This window comes from Motacilla alba, chromosome 24, assembly GCF_015832195.1.
Source record: "Motacilla alba alba isolate MOTALB_02 chromosome 24, Motacilla_alba_V1.0_pri, whole genome shotgun sequence".
NCBI classification, from domain to species: domain Eukaryota; kingdom Metazoa; phylum Chordata; class Aves; order Passeriformes; family Motacillidae; genus Motacilla; species Motacilla alba.
The window spans coordinates 3,956,212-3,977,231 of record NC_052039.1 but is presented as its reverse complement, the minus strand read 5'-3'; the positions used below and the strand labels follow the sequence as shown (position 1 = coordinate 3,977,231).

At 50.9% G+C, this 21,020-nt stretch overlaps 1 protein-coding gene across 21 annotated transcripts in view; it reads left to right on the top strand.

The window, feature by feature from the left end:
* GRAMD1B (GRAM domain containing 1B) overlaps positions 1-21,020 on the top strand; it is a 152,893-nt gene that overhangs the window by 80,055 nt on the left and 51,818 nt on the right. The window contains exon 1 of one of the 21 annotated variants that reach the window (XM_038161294.1): positions 9,589-9,966. The exons of 18 other annotated variants lie outside the window; for them this stretch is intronic. In XM_038161294.1, the coding sequence (XP_038017222.1) occupies positions 9,767-9,966 (200 nt within the window). In that variant the 5' untranslated portion in view covers positions 9,589-9,766. Of the gene's footprint in view, positions 1-9,588; positions 9,967-18,620; positions 18,896-21,020 lie in introns of those variants that run through there. 2 more of the 21 variants (XM_038161301.1, XM_038161299.1) reach the window with 2 other exon arrangements.

Sequence of the window (21,020 nt, the reverse complement as noted above, 5' to 3'; positions counted from 1 at the left end):
CGGCCTGCTCTGACCCTCAGCAGCAGGACTGGCCTTTCCCAGCTTTCAGGCCCCGCATCCATCCCGTGCTGTGGGATCACACCGAGTCCCCGTCACCGCGTGTGACATCAGGGACCCTCTGGGCCTGTCCTGGCCCAGGCCAGCGTGCTGCTCCCTCACAGCATGCCCTGCACTCCCTGCAGCATGCCACCTCACCCTGCCCAAAGTGATCTCACCCCCGTCTGGCCCCGGGGCTCTGCACACAGCTGGGGACAGCCAGGGGGGCTGGGTGACATCACAGAGTGGCAGTGGCACCATGCAGACACAGCCAGGGGGCTGGGTGACATCACAGCATGGCAGTGGCACCGTGCAAGGGACAGCCAGGGGGGCTGGGTGACATCACAGCGTGGCAGTGGCACCGTGCAAGGGACAGCCAGGGGGGCTGGGTGACATCACAGCGTGGCAGTGGCACATGCAGGGACAGCCAGGGGGGCTGGGTGACATCACAGTGTGGCAGTGGCACATGCAGGGACAGCCAGGGGGGCTGGGTGACATCACAGAGTGGCAGTGGCACATGCAGGGACAGCCAGGGGGGCTGGGTGTCATCACAGAGTGGCAGTGGCACTGTGTAAGGGACAGCCAGGGGGGCTGGGTGACATCACAGAGTGGCAGTGACACCATGCAGGGACAGCCAGGGGGACTGGGTGACATCACAGTGTGGCAGTGGCACATGCAGGGACAGCCAGGGGGACTGGGTGACATCACAGTGTGGCAGTGGCACATGCAGACACAGCCAGGGGGCTGGGTGCCATCACAGCGTGGCAGTGACACCATGCAGGAACAGCCAGGGGGGCTGGGTGACATCACAGAGTGGCAGTGGCACTGTGTAAGGGACAGCCGGGGGGCTGGGTGACATCACAGAGTGGCACATGCAGGGACAGCCAGGGGAGCTGGGTGACATCACAGTGTGGCACATGCAGACACAGCCACGGGGCTGGGTGACATCACAGTGTGGCACATGCAGACACAGCCACGGGGCTGGGTGACATCACAGTGTGGCAGTGACACCATGCAGGGACAGGAAGGGGGACTGGGTGACATCACAGTGTGGCAGTGGCACATGCAGGGACAGCCAGGGGGGCTGGGTGACATCACAGCGTGGCAGTGGCACATGCAGGGACAGCCAGGGGGGCTGGGTGACATCACAGCGTGGCAGTGGCACACGCAGGGGCCTGCTGTGGTGTCACACTGCCCCAGCACAGCGTCCTGGTGGCAGCAGTGGTGCTGCAGCCCCGGAGGATGCTGGCAGGACAGATGACAGCAGCGATTTGCCTCACGGCAGGCTGGTGCTGGGGTTTGATTGGTCATTTCTGCGTTTTGATGCTGTTTCTGTCGTTATACTGTGACCTGCTATTGCGAGAGAGAGCTTTTGCCTCCGGGCTGACATCACTGTTATCTCACAGCTCCTCGGGGACTGCAAGCAGCCAGGCCTCGAGCTTTAAATCTCAGAAAGCCAAAAAACCACAGCAGCCTTTCCCTCCCCTTCCATCTCAGGCTCTGCTGCTTGCCCTGCTCTTCCTTCTTAGGAGTTTTGGGGAGTTCATGATCCGGCAGAGATGGAAACTAATTTAGCTCTTTGATGAAAAATGGAAATCTAATGCCACAAGAGCGTTGCAGGGACAAAAACAAGCGCTGGTAGCTGAACTTGATGTCCCATAAATGGGATACCGAGTGAAACTCTGCTCATCTGATTTTCCTTCTTTCGTGGTTCCTTCTGCATTGCTTGTGCTGCTGCGTTGCTTGGAATAGTTCTGAGCTGCAGAACCTGCAATCTGGAACCTACAGAGAAAAGAAGGGCCAAAGGCTCCACTAAAAATAAATCTGTAATTCATTTTTCTGCTAGTGCCTGTGGGTGAGAAAAGAAAAAAAAAAAAAAAGCCAACAAAACTCTCAATGTTCCAACACCCTGCTTATCTGAGGGAAGGATCTATTATGTAGTTGTGGGGGTGGGATGGGAACTAGGTAGGGTTGCAGAACAGCAGAGCTAAAATTAGAAGTTGTTTGATGTCAGGGAGCAGTGAAGATTGACTTCAGGCAGTTTCAGTTCTGCCTTCTGGAGGCTGCGGCTGCAGGGGCCCTTGGTGCCTCCACCAGGCTGAGCCCTGCCCTTTCCCGGCTCTGGAAATCTGCAAATCGATGTCTCAGGGTGGGCAAGAGGGGAGAGAAGGGTTCCTGAGCTGCCACACTCGTCCCACCCAGCTCTGCTGTCCCAGCCTTGCCGCTTCTTTGAGGTGTAAAATAACAGGCTGGGGAGGGAAGGTTCCGTCCTCACTTCCAGGCATCCCTGTGACACACAGGGGTGACAAACGTGGGTGTTTGGGATTCGTGGCTCCTTGATTACCCAGGAAATGATGAAGCTGCTTAAATCACCTCCAGTTTGGTATTGAAGCTGCAGAGCCTTAAAGAACTGCTGCGTGCAGTGAACTCCGTCGTGTGGCACTGCAAATGATCCCAAATGAAATTGGATTTCCAAATCAATTCCTCCTCAATTTCTGGAGAAGCTTCGCAAAATAGTTCTGCGAAAGTTACATAATTGTGCTGCTGTGCCCATTGTGCTGTTTGACCTTCACTTTACAGGTTCAAATGTTGCATTTTCAGTCTTTCCTGTCTTCATTGATTCTTCTGCTCCTCCGTCATCCTTTGTGCCTTTTATTCAGGGGGAAGAAATAGGTGCTGATAATCCTCGGCTAAAAACCACCAGAGCTGACCCACATCCATATAAAAATGGTTTTTGGGCAAGGAGAGGCCTTAGCTCCTTATGAATTCTGCAAATGGATCTGAGGAATCAGGATGTTCCCGTTGGCTGGCGCTGCGGCAGGAAGAGCAAACCTCATTAACAGGTCGCTCATCTTCCCCTGCATCCAGAACATTCTGATCTGGCCATACGTCCTGAACCTTCTGGCTGTCCGTAAATGAAGGTTTTTTATCCTTTTCCAGCGAGAAGATGTCGTGCCAGGTGTCTGGAAGGGCAGCTTGGAGCAGCCTTGGCAGGTTTATTCTGTACGTGGTTCTGTGGCACGCAGTCACTGAGGGGTAATTAGCAGGTTTTGTGCTGATTTCTCTGGCATTGGTGTTATTTTTTCTGCCCTTTTCCATGGTGGGAAGCGCTAGGAAGCAGTGAGGAGCCTAATCCAAGTGCACTAAAGCCAAGGAAAAGCTTTGCACACAATTCCCTTGGCCAGGCTGTGCTTGTGGGCACCAAGAGGGGCAGAAATAGAAGCAGGATCAGCCCAGCACCCGTTTTTGTCCTGGCTGCACGGTGCCACGCTGGATTAATACCTGCAGTGGCAACAGGCTGTGAAGCACAGCTTTTATTTTAGTAAAAGTCTGAAATTACAGTTTGGAAGGAGACCATTTGAAATAAAACCGAGGCATTTTCAAACCCTTGATCTGAGACTGGGTTTGCTGCGTGATGATACACTGGCAGAAACATCCCCTTTAATATTTTTGTTTCTTACGTGGTTGGTTCTTGGCATCAGGTTTTGATTTAAATTTGGATAAAGATCTGTAATTTTGTCCTCTAATATGTATGTGCAGATTGAAACCTCTCTGAGGACGGCCAGACAGAGCAGTTCTTTGAGGCCATGAAGAAGCTGCACTTCGCAGAGTTTGCTGCAGCACCCAGAATCTCTCCCCCAGATCTCTCCTTGGGCTGCAGATTATTTTGGCTAATTGAATCCCAATCGTTTGTTTTGCTGGGAAATTGCCTTCCCCTCTTATCAGATGGCAAGATCACCTTGCTCTGTGTCTCCAGTCCTCAGAAATGTCAAGTGAAGGGCAAACTGCTTGGAGTGGCTCTGCAATGCTGCAGCCTTTGCTCGCTCAGGGCCTGGAGCTGAGGCGAATGAGGCAGCAGTGTGGCTGCTCCAGGGATCCTTTTCCTCACTAAAAAGCCTGAAAACGTGGAAAATTCAGTCAGGAAGAGATAAAATGTGGAGCTGAGGCTGCTGGGTGCTGTTCGAGAGCTTGGTCCCTTCTGAAGGGAAGGAAGGTGCTGCCTGTGGGAGCTGGGGGTGACGAGAGGCCCTGATTGTGCCTGGATCTGTCATGGACCATCTTCATCCTCATGGTGCCTCTGCCCCACTTTCCCTGCCTGCAGAATGAGGCAACCAATCTCCCCTTCCTTCTCCCTCTGCCTGGAGCAGAGATTTTCATGGGACAGATTCTGGAAGGAGCTGCTGGACAGAAATCAACCTCCCTTTCCTTCCCTCCCTTCCTGGAGCAGAGATTTTCAAGGGACAAGTTCTGGAAGAATATGTTGGGCAGAAATCAGCCTCCTCTTCCTTCTTCCCCTTCCTGGAGCAGAGATTTTCATGGGACAGGTGCTGGAAGAAGATGTTGGGCAGAAATCATTCTCCTCTTCCTTCTCCCCCTTCCTGGAGCAGAGATTTTCATTCCCACATTTGGGAAGGAGCTCTTGGACAGAAATCAGTCTCCCCTTCCCTTTCCCTCTGCCTGAGCAGAGATTTTTGTGGGACAAGTGCTGGAAGGAAGTTTTGGGCAGAAATCAGCCTCCTCTTCCTTCTCCCCCTTTCTGGAGCACAGATTTTCATGGGACAAGTTCTGGAAGAAGATGCTGGACAGAAATCAGCCTCCTCTTCTTTTCCCTTTGCCTGAGCAGAGATTTTCATGGGACAGGTGCTGGAAGGAGCTGTTGGACAGAAATCAGCCTCCTCTTCCTTCTCCCCTTTCTGGAGCAGAGATTTTCATTCCCACATTTTGGGAAGGAGCTCTTGGACAGAAATCAGCCTCCCCTTCCCTTTCCCTCTGCCTGAGCAGAGATTTTCATGGGACAAGTGCAGGAAGGAGCTGTTGGACAGTGTCCCACGTTTCTAAGTGTCTGATTCACCCCGTGTGTGTTGATAGTTGTGTTGGGCTGAGGAGAAGCACTCACATAGCTGGAATTTCTGCCTCGTTTCTGCTCAGCAAGCGGGCAGGGGCAAGGCCTGGAAGAGGCAAAAATTGCCACCAAAACCCGTGTGGTGCTCCCTGACAGAATGACTGTGTCCTGGTCAAGGCCTCTTCTGCTCTTTCCAGCTGAAATTCCAGATTTCTCTCTATTTTAAACAGTTTAAACCTTGGTTGATTGAGCAGCTGCTGTGGTTTTGCCTGAACCTTCCCCAGAACTCCTCTGAGTTCAGGCTCTGGTTAGAAAGGGCATCTTAATGCCATTATTATTTTAATTGAGGCTTATTATGACTGGTAACTACTAATTCCAGGATTTTTGGGGCCTGTTTGAAGTAAATTGTAGAAGTTGCAATAATATATCCCAGGATGGAATATCCCAGGATGGAATGATATATCCAATAATATATCCCAGGATGGAATATCCCAGGATGGAATGATATATCCAATAATATATCCAATAATATATCCGAGGATGGAATATCCCAGGATGGAATGATATATCCAATAATATATCCAAGGATGGAATGATATATCCAATAATACATCCAAGGATGGAATAATAGATCCAATAATATATCCAAGGATGGAATATCTAAGGATGGAATGATAGATCCAATAATATATCCAAGGATGGAATATCCAAGGATGGAATGATATATCCAATAATATATCCAAGGATGGAATATCCAGGCTCAGGAAATGGAGACACCAAACCCAAAATGCTGCACAGAATTAATTTTCCTTCTGGGTGCCCTTGCAGAGCCACGTGCTGAATACAAGATGCTGGAATGTTCTCTGAGCTTCTCCTTTCCTGAAGTTTTCTTTTTGCTGAATACAAGATGCTGGAATGTTCTCTGAGCTTCTCCTTTCCTGAACTTTTCTTTTTGCTGAATACAAGATGCTGGAATGTTCTCTGAGCTTCTCCTTTCCTGAAGTTTTCCTTTTGGCCGGATTTAGGCCTGCACTGTTGATTATATTTTACATTTTCCAGCGGTTTATTCCCCTGTAACCATTTTTCCAGGACAGAATGCTCTCTGTGGCCACAGCCAAGTGATCCGAGGGCAGATCCTCTGCTTTTTTTTTTCCAACTAAAAAAAGCTGCAAAATGCTGCCACTCTCCTTTGACAATGTCACAGCCACTCCATGTGGCAGAGGCGCAGAGAAAGAGGAGCTTGGGGATATTTATTTTGGAGATTCATGTGTTTGGGGTGTATATTTTGAATAATTTTCAAACCGCTCAGAATACCGGGTTTGGTAGAATGTGGTTTTGGACCACAGCTAATTTCAGGCCTTGGAATTGGAAGGAGAAAAATGGAGGAGAAAATGCGTGGAGTGAAAAGGACTTTGGGGGGAAATTAGGTGCATTTTGAGGAGTAGCAACGAGTTGGTAACAGAAGAAACGTCCAGCTACGCACATAAAATTAGAACAAATTAGCTGGAGGGGGAACACACAACTTGTTTAGTTCAAGAACAGCTCCCTCTGATTAGAGTCATTCCCTTGATGAGATGCTGAGTGTTTAAAGGACAGGAGGGGTGGCCAGGCCTGAGCATTGCCGAGATCATTTGCGAGGTCTCAGCCCTGCTGCGGGCAGGACACAGAGACGCTGTGAGCTAAAGGTTTGAGTGGAGACAGAGGAGTTTCAGAGGGAGGCAGAGCTGTAATTTGGGTGTATTTCTGACCCCGCAGGACCAGAAATAAAGCAGCTGTGGGGATGTGGAAGGAGTGCCCTTTGCGAGGCTGCGCAGCCCTCAGAGCTGGAGTTTGGTTTTTTCAGAGCTGTCAGCTGTTAGAGAAACGAGATGCACAACCTGATGCGCATTTTGGGAATGAGGTTTGGGAGGCAAAGCCGTGCTTAGCTGTAGGCCATGAAAGAAGGATGTGTCTGGAGGCCAGGGCTCCCAGAACCCAAGCAACATTCAGTGCCTGCTCCAGGGCACTAAAGCTGCAGCCTTGCTTCAAATACCTGCTCTATTATTCTTCCAGCAGGAAGAACAAGTTCCCTGCGGATTCTTTTCTGTTTTAAAGGCACCTGATAGCACAACTGATCTGGGAAATAGAACTGTTTCTAAAATTGTGTTGTTTTACAGCAAAAGAGGCTCTTGAAAACAGAGATTTGCTGTGCTGGGAGATTTTCATGCCTCACTTCCAGTTTGGGGGAGGAGATTCCATCCTGAATAGTCAAGATGGGCAAAGGGTAGAAGAAAGGAAGTGGAATTAGTCCTGGTTTGCAGATGAGGCACACGGAGATTAAAGGTGTTTTTCCTTTTAATTGTTTATTAATAGCTGTGTATTAATTCCCTACTGAAGCTTGGCTTAGGGGAGCAAAAATTTATTACAGCTTAAACAATTCTCTAAAGAGAGCAAACGGTGATGAAGCAAGAGCAGGATGGGGAATGCAAACATCCATCCCTATCCCTGTGCCTCTCACAGGGGACTTGCCCAGAGCCACAACCTGAATCCTTGTGATTGTCCCAAACCAACCTGAATCCTTGTAATTGTCCCCAAAAATCTGAATCCTTGTAATTGTCCCCAAAAATCTGAATCCTTGTAATTGTCCCCAAAAAAATCTGAATCCTTATAATTGTCCCAAACCAACCTGTTACTTGCTCAAATTTGGAGATACCACAATTATCCTGAGGATATCTGTTCTTTCAAGGATCCCAGCCCAGATTAGGAACTCAGGATGATTTGGATTTCACTTTGCAAGGTTTCCCACAAACTCCAAATCCCAAGGATGTCTGTGTGTGTGTCTTGGAAGTTTTGGGGACAAAAATGCAGCAAGTCAAAACAATCCTCGAAGCTGTAACACTCAACCAGCCCTAATTTTGCAATCATTAGGTTTGCAATCACTTGCAGCCCTGCATTGCTGCAAACTGGGCTGCTGCCTCTTAAAAAAAATGGAAATAATGGAAAGCAGAGCTAGAGACTGAAAGAAATATGATAATATTGAGGTGTTGATCCATGCTCCTGCCAGTGGGGTGTCCTGCACAGGGCCAGGAGCTGGACTTCAATAATCCTTGTGGGTTCCTTCCAGCTCAGGATATTCTGTGGTTCTGTGGGTCTGGTTTGTGTTTATTAACAGTCACCTATAGCTGTTTATGAATGTGACAAGTGAATGAGTTTATTCCACTTCTCTCCTGCTCCTGGCTGTGAGGATTTGACTTCAGCCTTGTTTCTTTCCCACAATTTCATTGCTCATTGTTCAAAAAAAAAACAAAAAACCCAAAACAAACCAACCCCAAACCTTTTAATACAGCTTCTCTTTCTCTTCAATATTTACATTCTTCAAATATTTGTTGACCACTCCACTTTGTTTACCCTTCAAGTTTGTTTTCACAAACGAGCCTCATGAGTGCCGGGATGTTTTTGTTGCTTTCCTTTGAACTCATTGCTCTGTCAGAAAATCTGTCTGGTTCCTTGCCACCCTTCTAAACGTGTTCCTGGTTGGGATTAACTGATCATACAGAGCAAATATTTCATCATTCCGTGAGGGGTGATTGATCAGCTCCCAGTCACATCAGTCCTCCCTGCTCCTGTATCATGTTGCAGGGACATTTTTCATTTGCTTTCTGCTCTTCCCCTGCCCACCTGTGCTGCTTTCTTGCCTTCTAAATTCTTTAAATTGCTGGCCGTGGCTTTGTTTCCTCTGTTGCACCTGCTTGGGGTAGGTACAAAGCCAAGGACAGCAGCAGGGTAGCGTTCCGGCTTTTCCCAGATGGGAATCAGGCACAGCCTCTGTTTATTTTTCCCCAGACAGGTTTTTAAAATGTGTTTATATGCACTTTCAAGATGAGTCACATTGTTACCTTCTGCACTGTAGAACCTCCGTGCAGAAGATGGCCTTTCCCAGAGCTTGTGTTGGAAATGCCTGAGTGTTGAAGGAAAATACTTCTATTTATTCTAAATGTTTCCTGATGCTGCCTGCTGTTCTAGCAGGGAAATCGATGGTTTGCGCTGCCTGTGAGGTTCAGGAGGGTGTGCAGCCCCTCAGGGTGAAAAGCCCGAGCTTTGTGGGAGCGAGGAAGCGGAATTTCGAGGTAATCGGGATGTTTATGTCCACGCTGACTGCTCTGCTCCTTTGTCGTCACAGAAGTGCTCCCTGGTGGTTTGCAGGGCGGGGATATTTGATGAAGCCCTGCTCGGGGTGCCAGGGCTGTGCAGCAGCAGCAGGGGTTTTACTGTGGCCCTGCTCGGGGTGCCGGGGCTGTGCAGCAGCAGGGTTTTTAATGCAGCCCTGCTCGGGGTGCCGGGGCTGTGCAGCATCAGGGGTTTTTAATCGGCCCTGCTCGGGGTGCCAGGGCTGTGCAGCAGCAGCACAGGGGTTTTAATGCGGCCCTGCTCGGGGTACCAGGGCTGTGCAGCAGCACAGGGGTTTTTAATGCAGCCCTGCTCGGGGTGCCAGGGCTGTGCAGCAGCAGCAGGGGTTTTTAATGCAGCCCTGCTCGGGGTGCCAGGGCTGTGCAGCAGCACAGGGGTTTTTAATGCGGCCCTGCTCGGGGTGCCAGGGCTGTGCAGCAGCAGCAGGGTTTTTAATGTCGCTCTGCTCGGGGTGCCAGGGCGGCAGAAGCGATGGGTAAGGGCAGGAGAAGAGCAGAGATCCGCCGTTTGTCCCCGCTGAGGGCAGCGAGGAGCAGCCAGGGTTAACCGGGTGATGTGGGACATCCTTAAAGCGACAGCGGGAGCTTTTCTCCCCAGTGGGCAGCAGCCGGCTCGGATGCCAGAGCCGAGCAGCGCATTGCAAAGGCGGCTTTGTTCCAGCCATGCCAAGGCTTTATCAGAGCGGGGAATCTTTTTGTCGACTCCTTTGGCGGCCCTGAGATGCCGCGGAGCAGCAGCAGCGAGGTTCCCGGGCGGGTCCCCCCGGGCAGGCTCGCTGCGGGCTGCGGGGAGCTCGCAGGGCAGCGGGGAAGAGCCGCAGGCGCCTCCCGGCAAGGGCCATGCGCCAACAGGTGCCCGTGGAACCCTTCAAATCCTCTTTTTTCACCTTCCAGGCAGGCGGGGGAGTCCTTCCTTTGTGTGTGAGTGTGCGCTGGGATGTCAGAGTTCCTCGGGAAAAGGGATGCGGGGCTGGGATGGAGATGCGGATGATGGGGGAATGTCAGTCGGGGTGGAAGGGGTGTGGGGGAAAAGCTGGGGAAGAACTTAAGGTGGAGAATATTCCCAGTGGCATCCCAAGAACTCGCTGTGTTGGGTTTAAAGTGAGATTTTGGTGCTGCTGGTCTCTTCTGGCTGCCCCTGCAGTGGCACTGGAAGTACAGTGGCAAAACATTTAACTCTGTGCTGAGGGAAGAAAAGAAGGATTTAAATGGTGGAGGCGCTACTGTGATGATTTCACAGGGGCCTGTAATTAGGGTGAGCTCCTGTTTCTGGCCTTTTTCCTCGTGGGTAGGGCAGCCTTATTCTCCACCTTATTCTGTGGTCATGGGGGCAGGGGCTGCACTGAGCAGCTCTGCAGGGGTTTTGGTCAGTTTTGGGGTGAGCCCAGCAGATTTCAGGAATCTGGAAGAAAGAGCCAAGAGAAGTCAAGGAAGGCAGTGGGAGCAGGGCTGAGCCCGGTCGGATTGGGGTTGGAAATCAGAGGTGGCACAGGGCAGGTCCGAAGGCAGAGACGGGGGCAGTGCTGGGTGGGAGGCTGCAGGAGGCTGGTGTCTGCTTGGATAACCAGACTGGAACAGCTGGGAGGAGTGGAGAAGCTGGAATATCAGTAACAGAACAGCACCATGCAGAAGCACTCACTGCACCAGCCAGCGCTGGAGAAAGAGACTGGACCATTTTAGGACAATTGGGACGATTTCCCTTCTCTCTGTGAACGAGCTGTGAGCTACTCCAGCTCAGTGCTGCAGGCAAGAGGGAGCAGAGGGGTGCTGGGTGCTGGATGGGGCCTGTCCGTACCAGGAGGCTGCAGCAGGCCAGCCCCTGGCACAGCTCCGTGGGTGCTCGTTCTGCTCTCCCCAATGGCAGCTATTGAAGCTTCAGCCAGATGTCAGGGAGCTCTCCCTTTGTGCTGAGCCTGCGCAGGAGCAGCACGACTGGGGGCTGCTGCTCAGCCCCTGGGAGCAGAGAGGGGGCGGCTGTCTCATATTCCCAGTGGCATCCCAAGAACTCGATTGTTCGTGTTGGGTTTGAGGTGAAATTTTGGTGCTGCTGGTCCCTGCTGGCTGCCCCTGCAGTGGCCCTGGAAGTACAGTGGCCAAACATTTGAGGGAAGAAAAGAAGGATAAATGATGGAGGCACTACTGTGATGATTTCACAGGGACCTCTAATGAGGGTGAGCTCCTGTTTCTGGTCTTTTTCTTTGTGGGTAGGGCAGCCTTCTCTGAAAAGCTGTTTTGCTTTTCCCTTCATCCTCCCTGAAAAGGGGAGCGGATGCTGCTGAGGTGAAATTGGGTTTGAGGTGAAATTTTGGTGCTGCTGGTCCCTTCTGGCTGCAGTGGCACTGAAAGCACAGTGGCAAAACATTTAACTCTGTCCTGAGGGAAGAAAAGGAAGATAAATGATGGAGGCGCTACTGTGATGATTTCACAGGGGCCTGTAATTAGGCTGAGCTCCTGTTTGTGTTATTTTTTCCTTGTGGGTAGGGCAGCCTTCCCTGGCACACCTGTTTTGCTTTTCCCTCCATCCTCCCTGAAAAGGGGAGCTGCTCCTGCTGAGATGCACTCAGGCCCTGCCTGCCTGATCTCCCCAGCCCTCAGCACGGTGCTGTAACCCAAATAAAGGCAGGAGTTCCTTTTATTAGTGCTCCATCTGAGACATCTGCTGGCGTTATCGATGTGCCTGTTAATCTTCATTTTCAAGCACACCGACTGCTGGCTCCATTATCAGTCAGAGCAGAGCAAGGGCTTCTGGGGTAAAAGATGCACCAGTGCAGGAGGACAGAACATGCAATGGCTCCCCAGGAGAAAACAGATGGATTTAGTGCCAAGCAGAGGCTGACAGGGAGCTTCAGGAGCGTCAGTGGTGCATGGTTAGAAATCCCAGGGAGGGGATTTTGTGGGTGGGCAGCTCAGCCAGCCTTTCCCACTGCATCATTCCAAACTGGCGGCTTCCAGGTGGGATCTGCTGCCTGTCCCTGGTGCTGTGTGCTCTCCGTTTCTCCTGACGTTTATCCTGCAGTGCCTCTCCATGCTGGGATTCTCTTGGCCTCAACCGACAGGGAGGAACTGGTTTGCCTTGTGCTACTCTTCCTCCTCATTTTCAGACATCACACTGATTTAAAGAAGGCCAGAACTGCATTGAGCACCCTCCTGGGCATCACTGTGAGCTGATCGCTGTGATTCCCCAGGGATTTGGGGCAGCCCGTGGCTGATGAGGAACCTGCCTGGACAGATTCTGGCCGTGCTACACAGGCTTGTCCTGGCTGGCGGAGGCTCCAGCTCTCACTCCAGCACTTGTTGATGCTGAGCCTCCCCACAGCCTTTTCCCTCCCATCCATCCCTGACATCTCCTGCCCCTGGCTCTCCAGGTGCTGATTGTCTGAGCCTGGTGTTGGGGACAGCAGGTAGAGCTGTGTTTCCTGGGTGAGGTGGGACCTTCTGCTGGTGAAGGTCTTTAATTCTGTGTGGTTCCTTTTGTGCAATTAAGGAGAGCTAATTAGCTCCTCTTAGTGCAGTCTCCTTGCAGAGGTAGCTGACCTCTTGTTAATCCTGGATTAAGTTCTTACCAAGAACTGGCTCTTTGTGTGTCCCAGTTAAGATGTTGACACTTTGTTCTCTCTCTCCCCTTGTTCTCCTCCTCCCCCTCTTCCTCCCCATGCCTGTGAGCACATGATTCCCTGCCTCCTCCAGCCCCCACTGCTGCAGGAATCCATGGACTCTGTGAAAATGCCACTGCCAGCTCAGAAAGAGTTTGGCTTGGTCTGGCACCTGTCTGGGAGCCCATTTTCCACAAGGAGAAAGGGAGAGTGCTTCTTGTTGCTTGACAGGGTGGGAATCCTGTGGGGTTTGAGGAGCAGCACCCGTGGGCTGAGCAGGAGCTGTCAAACAGGACCGACATCCCAGCCAGAGAATCCCCCAGTCCCGTGCCGTGCAGTCGGGAGTCCACCCATTCATTCCTGAAGAGGGTGAATAGCAAAAAAGCAAATTAAACATGTGCAAAAAATGCTAATTACCACCCAATGCCCACCAGTGCTAATCCTGCTTGCACATCTGGAGGTTGTTGCACCGGGTTTTCCCTCAGGACACGTTTTCCTTCAATGTTTCCTGACATTTCTGTTGTGTCTTTTTCAAAGGCAAGGCTGGGAATACAATGCAAGTGTGTCCCCCTGGTTCTGTTCTGAGCTCAGCTGACAAGCAGAGATGCTGGGGAAGAGCTCTCCCAGTGGCTTTAAGGTTTCAAACCAGATCATATTAAAGGTGGGCTAAGAATTCCGGGGGGAAATGAGAAACCCTGCGTGTTACCCATCCAGGTGCTCATTGTCGCCTGACGTTCTGCAGACAGATTTTAAAGGCTTCTTTTTGTTCTGCACCACTGGTGTGCCTTACAGGGAGGGTAGGATTGCTCTGGAGAGCTGATCCCAGCCCCACCTGATGCTCTGCAGGCCTGGACACCCAGGCCCTGCTGTGTCCCACGGATCTGTCACCAGCCCCGGGCTTTAATTAATTTAACTCAGCCAGCGCCTCATTTCCTCGGGGCTGGGAGATGCAATATGCATGAGAGTGCTTGTGTTACAGCACAGAACAGCCCCGCAGGCCCTGGAGGGGCACTTTGGGCAAGGAGAAGGTGCTGCCTGCCTGGACACTGAAGAGCCTGGCACAGGAAATTGGAGCATCCTCGGAGGGAGGGATCCCCAGAGGTGGCTCTGGTCCTCCTGTAGGGCTCGGTAGAGCTGTGGTGTCCAGGCTGAGGGCTGTGACCCTGTCCTGCTCAGCAGGCAGATGCTCACATTGTCCTTCACACATGAAATGAAGTCCTTGTCTCGAGTCTTGAACGGCACAGTCGTGCAAGCCAACCCAGCTGACATAAAATGCATTCTTGCAGCTCTTGAACAAGACAGGGACTTGCAGCTTTATGTCCAGAAGAGCTTCCTTAAAGGGAAAATGAGCTTCCTTAAAGGCTCCTAAAGATCCTCTCTCAGAGCAGTTTTATCCAGCTTTTATCACCATGAAATGAGCTGTCTTCAGTGCCGGGGCTGGTGCTGCAGAAATGTAAACACTGTTTGTCCTTCCAAGCCTTCGGGGTGAAACTTTGCAGATCTGGCCAAGTTTGTAAAGCTTTTGAGGTGCTGTGTGGTTTTCCACATTCCCCATAACTTTGCCCCTTGCATGCCACGCCAGATAAGCCTAAGAAGCTTTTCTCCAAGTAAATCTTGTCAATATTGCGTTTTTACTGCTTCTCCCACTGTGCTTTTGGAATGAGGACTTTTGTTTGATTCGTCTTCTCTCCTGACAGTCTGAAGGGTGGGTTAGACTTAACCTCATGTCTGTCCTGCCACTCCATGACCTGCTTTGAGCCTTTGTGTGCTCCAGATCTGAGGTAGCCATTATATTGAATTTATCTCAGCATTTTGGGTCAGTGTAACTCATGTGACTATTGAAAAATAGCAACTGTTCAAACCTTAAAATTCATCCAGACTAAACGGATCGACATTTGTGGACACTAAGAATTATGGTTTTCATTTTCTCACTATTTTCTCACTTTCTGGAAGAGAAAAAAACTACTGAAAGATCCATGGGCTGTAAAACAAAATGGGACCATTCAGATCTCTCATTCCAAGTGCTGTTGAATGCAAAGTGTGAGGCTGGAATTGATTCTGGTTGGAGGTACAGAACAGCGTTTGGGAGAACACAAACCCTTGCATAATAATGCTTGCCACAGATGGGTAATTGAGCCTTGAATTAGTTACAGTGGTTAGTTTTGTTTGCTTCCCAAAATAGGTTTCTCTTGTCTGGTCAGGATTCATCCAGCTCCAGCTTTCAGCACTTCCAGCTGATGCCCAGTGGGATCAAACCTGGATTCCGGGTGAGCATTTGAATCTTGCCATGCCTTGGCCTCCAGGCTGTGCTGGAAGGATTCAGTGTCACTGCCTTTAGTGCTGGTTGCTCCTCTCTGGGTTTATCCAGATTATCCACTCACTGAACCTGGATGCAACCCTGCACATGGTGGTGTTTCAGTGCGAGTCACACCATCCTTGGGCACAGGCAGCGGGAAAATTGGAACTTAAAACATCATTTCCTTGAAATAAATAAATAAATTTACAATTCTCCAGCTGGCAAACTTTGGGAAGCGTTTGGAACAACAAAACTGACCTCAGGCTGATGGATGCAACAAAGTTATTAGAACAGTGGATTCGGGTGCACCTAGGTGTAATCTCTGAGTAATACGAAGTGTTGTGGTCTCCAGACAAAGGTGTGGATGGTGGTGCTGTTTGCAGTTTAAAATCCTGTGCAGCCTTTGAATCACACTCACCTGAGCCTGCTGGAGCTCCTCCTGCTCCCACTGACGTTGATTACAGTGGAATGATGGATAACCAGCCTTTGGGGAAGATGCTCTTCTGGGAATTAGCACCCAAAGCTGGGACTGATTGTCAAGAGAAGAGAAAATGATGGATAACCAGCCTTTGGGGAAGATGCTCTTCTGGGAATTAGCACCCGAAGCTGGGACTGATTGTCAAGAGAAGAGAAAATGCCCAACCCTGGGTGTGGAAGGGGCAAAATGCCTCAAGAGCAGCAAAGGGCAGAGTGATCAGTATTTACAGCATCCGAGGAACAGCTCCTTGGGCTGTCAGTGGGGGTCATCCACAGCATCCCGAGTCCAATAATTCAGTGTAACTCCACATGTGGACACTTGTGCTCAAGGCAGGGGTGTCAGTGCAGTTCCAGCTCAGTTCTGCACTATTTCCTTGCACACACAAGGCCTGATTTCACAGGCCGGGAGGCAACGCACAAGCTGGGTGATTGCTTTGCTCTCTCATAATCCTACAGCTTAATTTTTATTGTACTAAGAGGGACTTATTGTCCCTTATTTACTGTGTTGAGAGAGACTGAAGTCCACCTCCATATTCTGGAATAAAGATGTCCCCGAGCAGGTTTGGAGGGATCCAGTGTCCTCAAAAGAAACACCACCTACTAATGCTGGAAAAGCTGTAAACTTTGCTTGATTATGTTGCTTTAAAAATCCCAGGCCTGTTTACACACGGATAAGCACAGCAAAAGAAACAAAAAAAAAAGAAACCAAATTAGCTTCCTAGACGGAGCCGACTAAATGGAGTTGAGGTCACCTTAACTCTGAATGAGCGTTTTTTAATTCAGCTGAGATAATCCACGTGGCCACTTAATTAGGGTTTAATTTTCCTGCCTGTTCTTGCTTACATGCTTTGAAACTTTCTCCCAGCAGCGCGTGTGCAGCAGGGAGGACAAAACACAATGTTTCCAACCTGCCGGGCTCTGACTCCCGGGGTTTTGTTGAAGTCCTTGGAAAGCATCTAGGGTCGATTTTATTGGGGTTCCTCCGGGGAGATGCGAGCGGGGCAGGCAGGGAGAGAGGTGGGGAGGACAAACACATTTCCAACATGTTGGATCTTCAACTCGTAGTGTTTAAATCCTTGAAAAGTGTTTGGGGGTTTCTTTGCTGGGGTGATGTGAGCGAGGTGGGCACATTATGTAAAGCGGGGAGGACAAACACACCGTTTCCAACCTGTCGGATTTTAACTCGTAGCGTTTCTTCAAGCCTTTGTAAAGCATTTGTGGGTCTCTTTGGAGGGGGAGATGCCAGCGGGGCGGGCAGGGGTGGGCACAGTATGTAAGACGAGGACAAACATTTGCAACCTGTTGGATCTTTAACTCGCGGTGTTTAAATCCTGGAAAAACGTTTGGGGTCTCTGTGCCGGGGGAGATGTGAGTGGGGTGGGCACAGTATGTGAAACGAGGACAAACACAACATTTGCAACCTGTTGGATCTTTAACTCGTGGTGTTTAATCATGGAAAAGCCTTTGGGGTCTCTTTGCCGGTGTGATGTAAGCAGGGTGGGCACATTATGTAAAGCGGGGAGGACAAACACATTTCCAACCTGTTGGATCTTTAACTCGTAGTGTTTAAATCCTCGAAAAGCCTTTGGGGTCTCTTTGCCGGGGTGATGCCAGCGGGGCGGGCAGGGGTGGGCACAGTATGTAAGACGAGGACAAACACAACATTTGCAACATGTTGGATCTTTAACTCGCAGTCTTTAAATCCTGGAAAAGCCTTTGGGAGTCTCTTTGCTGGGGTGATGTAAGCGGGGTGGGCACAGTATGTAAAGCGGGGAGGACAAACACAACATTTGCAACCTGTTGGATCTTTAACTCGTAGTGTTTAAATCCTCGAAAAGTCTTTGGGGTCTCTTTGCTGGGGTGATGCCAGCAGGGCGGGCAGGGGTGGGCACATTCTGTGAAACGAGGACAAACACAACATTTCCAACCTGTCGGATCTTTAACTCGTAGTATTTAAATCGTGGAAAAGCCTTTGGGAGTCTCTTTGCTGGGGTGATGTAAGTGGGGTGGGCACATTATGTAAAGTGGGGAGGACAAACACATTTGCAACCTGTTGGATCTTTAACTCACGGCGTTTAAATCCTGGAGAAGCCTTTGGGGTCTCTTTGCCGGGGGAGATATGAGCGGGGTGGGCACATTATGTGAAACAGCGAGGACAAATGTAGTATTACAGACAAACACATTTGCAACCTGTTGGATCTTTAACTCGCAGTCTTTAAATCCTGGAAAAGCCTTTGGGAGTTTCTTTGCTGGGGTGATGTGAGCGGGGTGGGCACAGTATGTAAAACAAGGAGAAACACAACATTTGCAACCTGTTGGATCTTTAACTCGTAGTGTTTAAGTCCTGGAAAAGCCTTTGGGAGTCTCTTTGCCGGGGTGATGCCAGCAGGGCGGGCAGGGGTGGGCACATTCTGTGAAACGAGGACAAACACAACATTTGCAACATGTTGGTTCTTTAACTCGCAGTCTTTAAATCCTGGAAAAGTCTTTGGGAGTTTCTTTGCTGGGGTGATGTGAGCGGGGTGGGCACATTATGTAAAGTGGGGAGGACAAACACAACATTTGCAACCTGTTGGATCTTTAACTCATGGTGTTTAAATCCTGGAAAAGCCTTTGGGGGTCTCTTTGCTGGGGTGATGCCAGCAGGGCGGGCAGGGGTGGGCACATTCTGTGAAACGAGGACAAACACAACATTTCCAACCTGTCGGATCTTTAACTCGTAGTATTTAAATCGTGGAAAAGCCTTTGGGAGTCTCTTTGCTGGGGTGATGTGAGTGGGGTGGGCACATTATGTAAAGTGGGGAGGACAAACACATTTGCAACCTGTTGGATCTTTAACTCGTAGTGTTTAAATCCTGGAAAAGCCTTTGGGGTCTCTTTGCTGGGGTGATGCCAGCAGGGCGGGCAGGGGTGGGCACAGTATGTAAGACGAGGACAAACACAACATTTGCAACATGTTGGATCTTTAACTCGCAGTCTTTAAATCCTGGAAAAGTCTTTGGGAGTTTCTTTGCTGGGGTGATGTGAGCGGGGTGGGCACATTATGTAAAGTGGGGAGGACAAACACAACATTTGCAACCTGTTGGATCTTTAACTCGCGGCGTTTAAATCCTGGAGAAGCCTTCGGGGGTCTCTTTGCCGGGCTGATGCGAGCAGGGCGGGCAGGGGTGGGCGCATTATGTAAAGCGCTGCGCAGGCGTGTGCGCGGAGCGTGTGCGGCCGCAGCGGGCAGCATCGGCGGGGGGACGGGCATGGGCACGGCCGGGCCCGGGGCAGCGCGTCCGGCGGTGCCCGCAGCGCCGCGGAGCCCCTGAGAGCCCCGGGAAGGGCCGTGCCATGCTGCAGGAGGTGAGTACCCTCCCGGCTGGCCGCTCGAGTGCATGAATGAATGAACCCCATGAATGCCGGGCGATCCCCAGTGAATTCCGCCTAGCTGCTGCTGCTGCTGCTGCTGCGCCGCTCCACGCTCCCCAATGGCTGCCAGGTTAGTGCTGTCGCTGTCACACGTGTGTCACTCGCAGGGCTCGGCTCTGGCGGCTCCTCCATCGCACACGGGCGCTCTCCGGGCAGATTAAAGCTGGAGTCCATGTTGGTTGCTGCTGCTGCTCCTCTGCGTTCGGGGGACTGGAAAGCAGGCGGCGTGACATCATGGTGCAGAGATGCTTCGTTTCTCTTCCTTTCCGCGGGCTGATCCCTTCTTAATTTTCATTTCGTTTTGTTTTATTTTATTTTTCTCTCCTTGTTCTCTCCCCACGCACGTGCCCTGCCCCTCTCCTGCAGGGCGGAATTGCTAAAACAGCCTTTTCGATTGTTCGAAACAATGGGCAAATCTGATTGTTTGGGCTCTTTTTTTTTTTTTTCTTTCTTCTTTATTTTTTTTTTCCCCCCAGCTTTCATTCCCCTCACCCCTCCTCATTTCCCCTTCACGCCCTGCTGTGTCCCCCATCCCCCATTCCCACGGGGACACTTATTCCTGCCGTAACATCTGGGTCCAGGGAAAGGGGGAGGCAGGAGGGGGTCGGAGTTGGATGCGTCACGGAGCTGCTGCAGGAATATGGTTGGATTTGTTTGCCCATGTGCTCTCCTGCCTCTACAAGGGCTCGTGGTTCCGCTCTGCCTTCCTCTCCCTGTGTTTGTGTGTTTGCACTGATGGGGAGAGGCAGGATTTGGTTTGTGCCGCTTTTTCAGGCTCTGCTCCAGAGTCTATACAGGTGGCTTTTTGTTTTTTTTAGTATTTTTTTGGCAAGGGAGAGCAGTAGGAAGTGAGGATTCATTGCACCGTGTGTGTTCATAGACAGGGAGAATCTGCTGAATGCCCTAAAAAATAGCTTTTTCTTAGATTACTGGTGGCTGGCATTGTCCTGTGCATCATGGAAATGCTGCTTCAGAAAAGAGAATGTATTCCTGTTCCCTTGCTCCACTAAATCACGCGTGTCTGCAGGAGAAGCTGGTAGATTTAGGATGCAGCTTGTGATTTTGACTCAGTGGGATGGAAACTTCAGGTCAGATCTTTGGGATGTATTTACAGCAGTGCAATAACTCAGAATCCCCAACATTCTCTTGGAGAAGCCCCATGTGATAAAGAGCTGGATGTAACCCCCATCTGATAAAGAGCTGGATGGAGCCCCCGTCTGATAAAGAGCTGGGTGAAACCCCTATTTGATAAAGAGGTGGGTGAAGCCCCCATCTGATAAAGAGCTGGGTGGAACCCCCATCTGATATATGGATGGATCCATCTGTTTATGGATCTGGCTGGATGGAGCCCCCATGTGATAAACGGATGGATCCATCTGTTTATGGATCTGGCTGGATGGATCTGGCTGGATGGAGCCCCCATGTGATAAACGGATGGATCCATCTGTTTATGGATCTGGATGGATGGAGCCCCCATCTGATGAACAGCTGGATGGAGCAGGAGAGAATCTGTTTAAGTTGGGGGGACAAGGTTGAGCCGGGTCCTCAGGACAAAGGGCACTCTGTGGCTCTTGCACTGAGGGGCTCTGACCCTCTCTGGTCGTACCTCGGGCTGCTGCACGGCTGGAGCAGAGCAGGGGGCATGCAGGGAGGGGATCGAGCAGAAATCGTGCCGTCGTTATTTTCAGAAAGGTAACAGGAGGAAACATCAAGGGCTGAACAAAGGGAAATGGCTTTGATGGCAGCTTTGAAGATCACAGCATCTTCCATTAACTGCTGACGGCTGTGCTGACGAGCCGTGGGAGTGAGTGGGACGCTGCGGAGCTCCAGCTTTGTCTCCTGCTCCTGCTGCACCATGTCCCTGTCCCTGCCCTCCCCCGCTGGCCGGGGGCTGCTCCCGGCCTCCCCGGAGCCTTCCTCAGGCTCGCTTGCTCCAGGGCTTTGGGAACCCTGCCGCAAGGCTGGGATGTGCTCAGGGGGACGGCGCTGGGCTGGGGGTAAAGTCCATGAAGCCTTGCTGGAGTCTCAGCAGGGAAAGGTGCCTGAGCTCTTCTGGAGGGAATCTGGGAGTGGTATCGCACCTACATCCCCACCCAAAAGTGGGCCTGGGTATTTATCACCAGCTCTGTTGCTTGATCTCTCTCCCCTGAAAGAAAGCACAGATGACAGCAGCATTGAATCCCCAAAGCACTGAA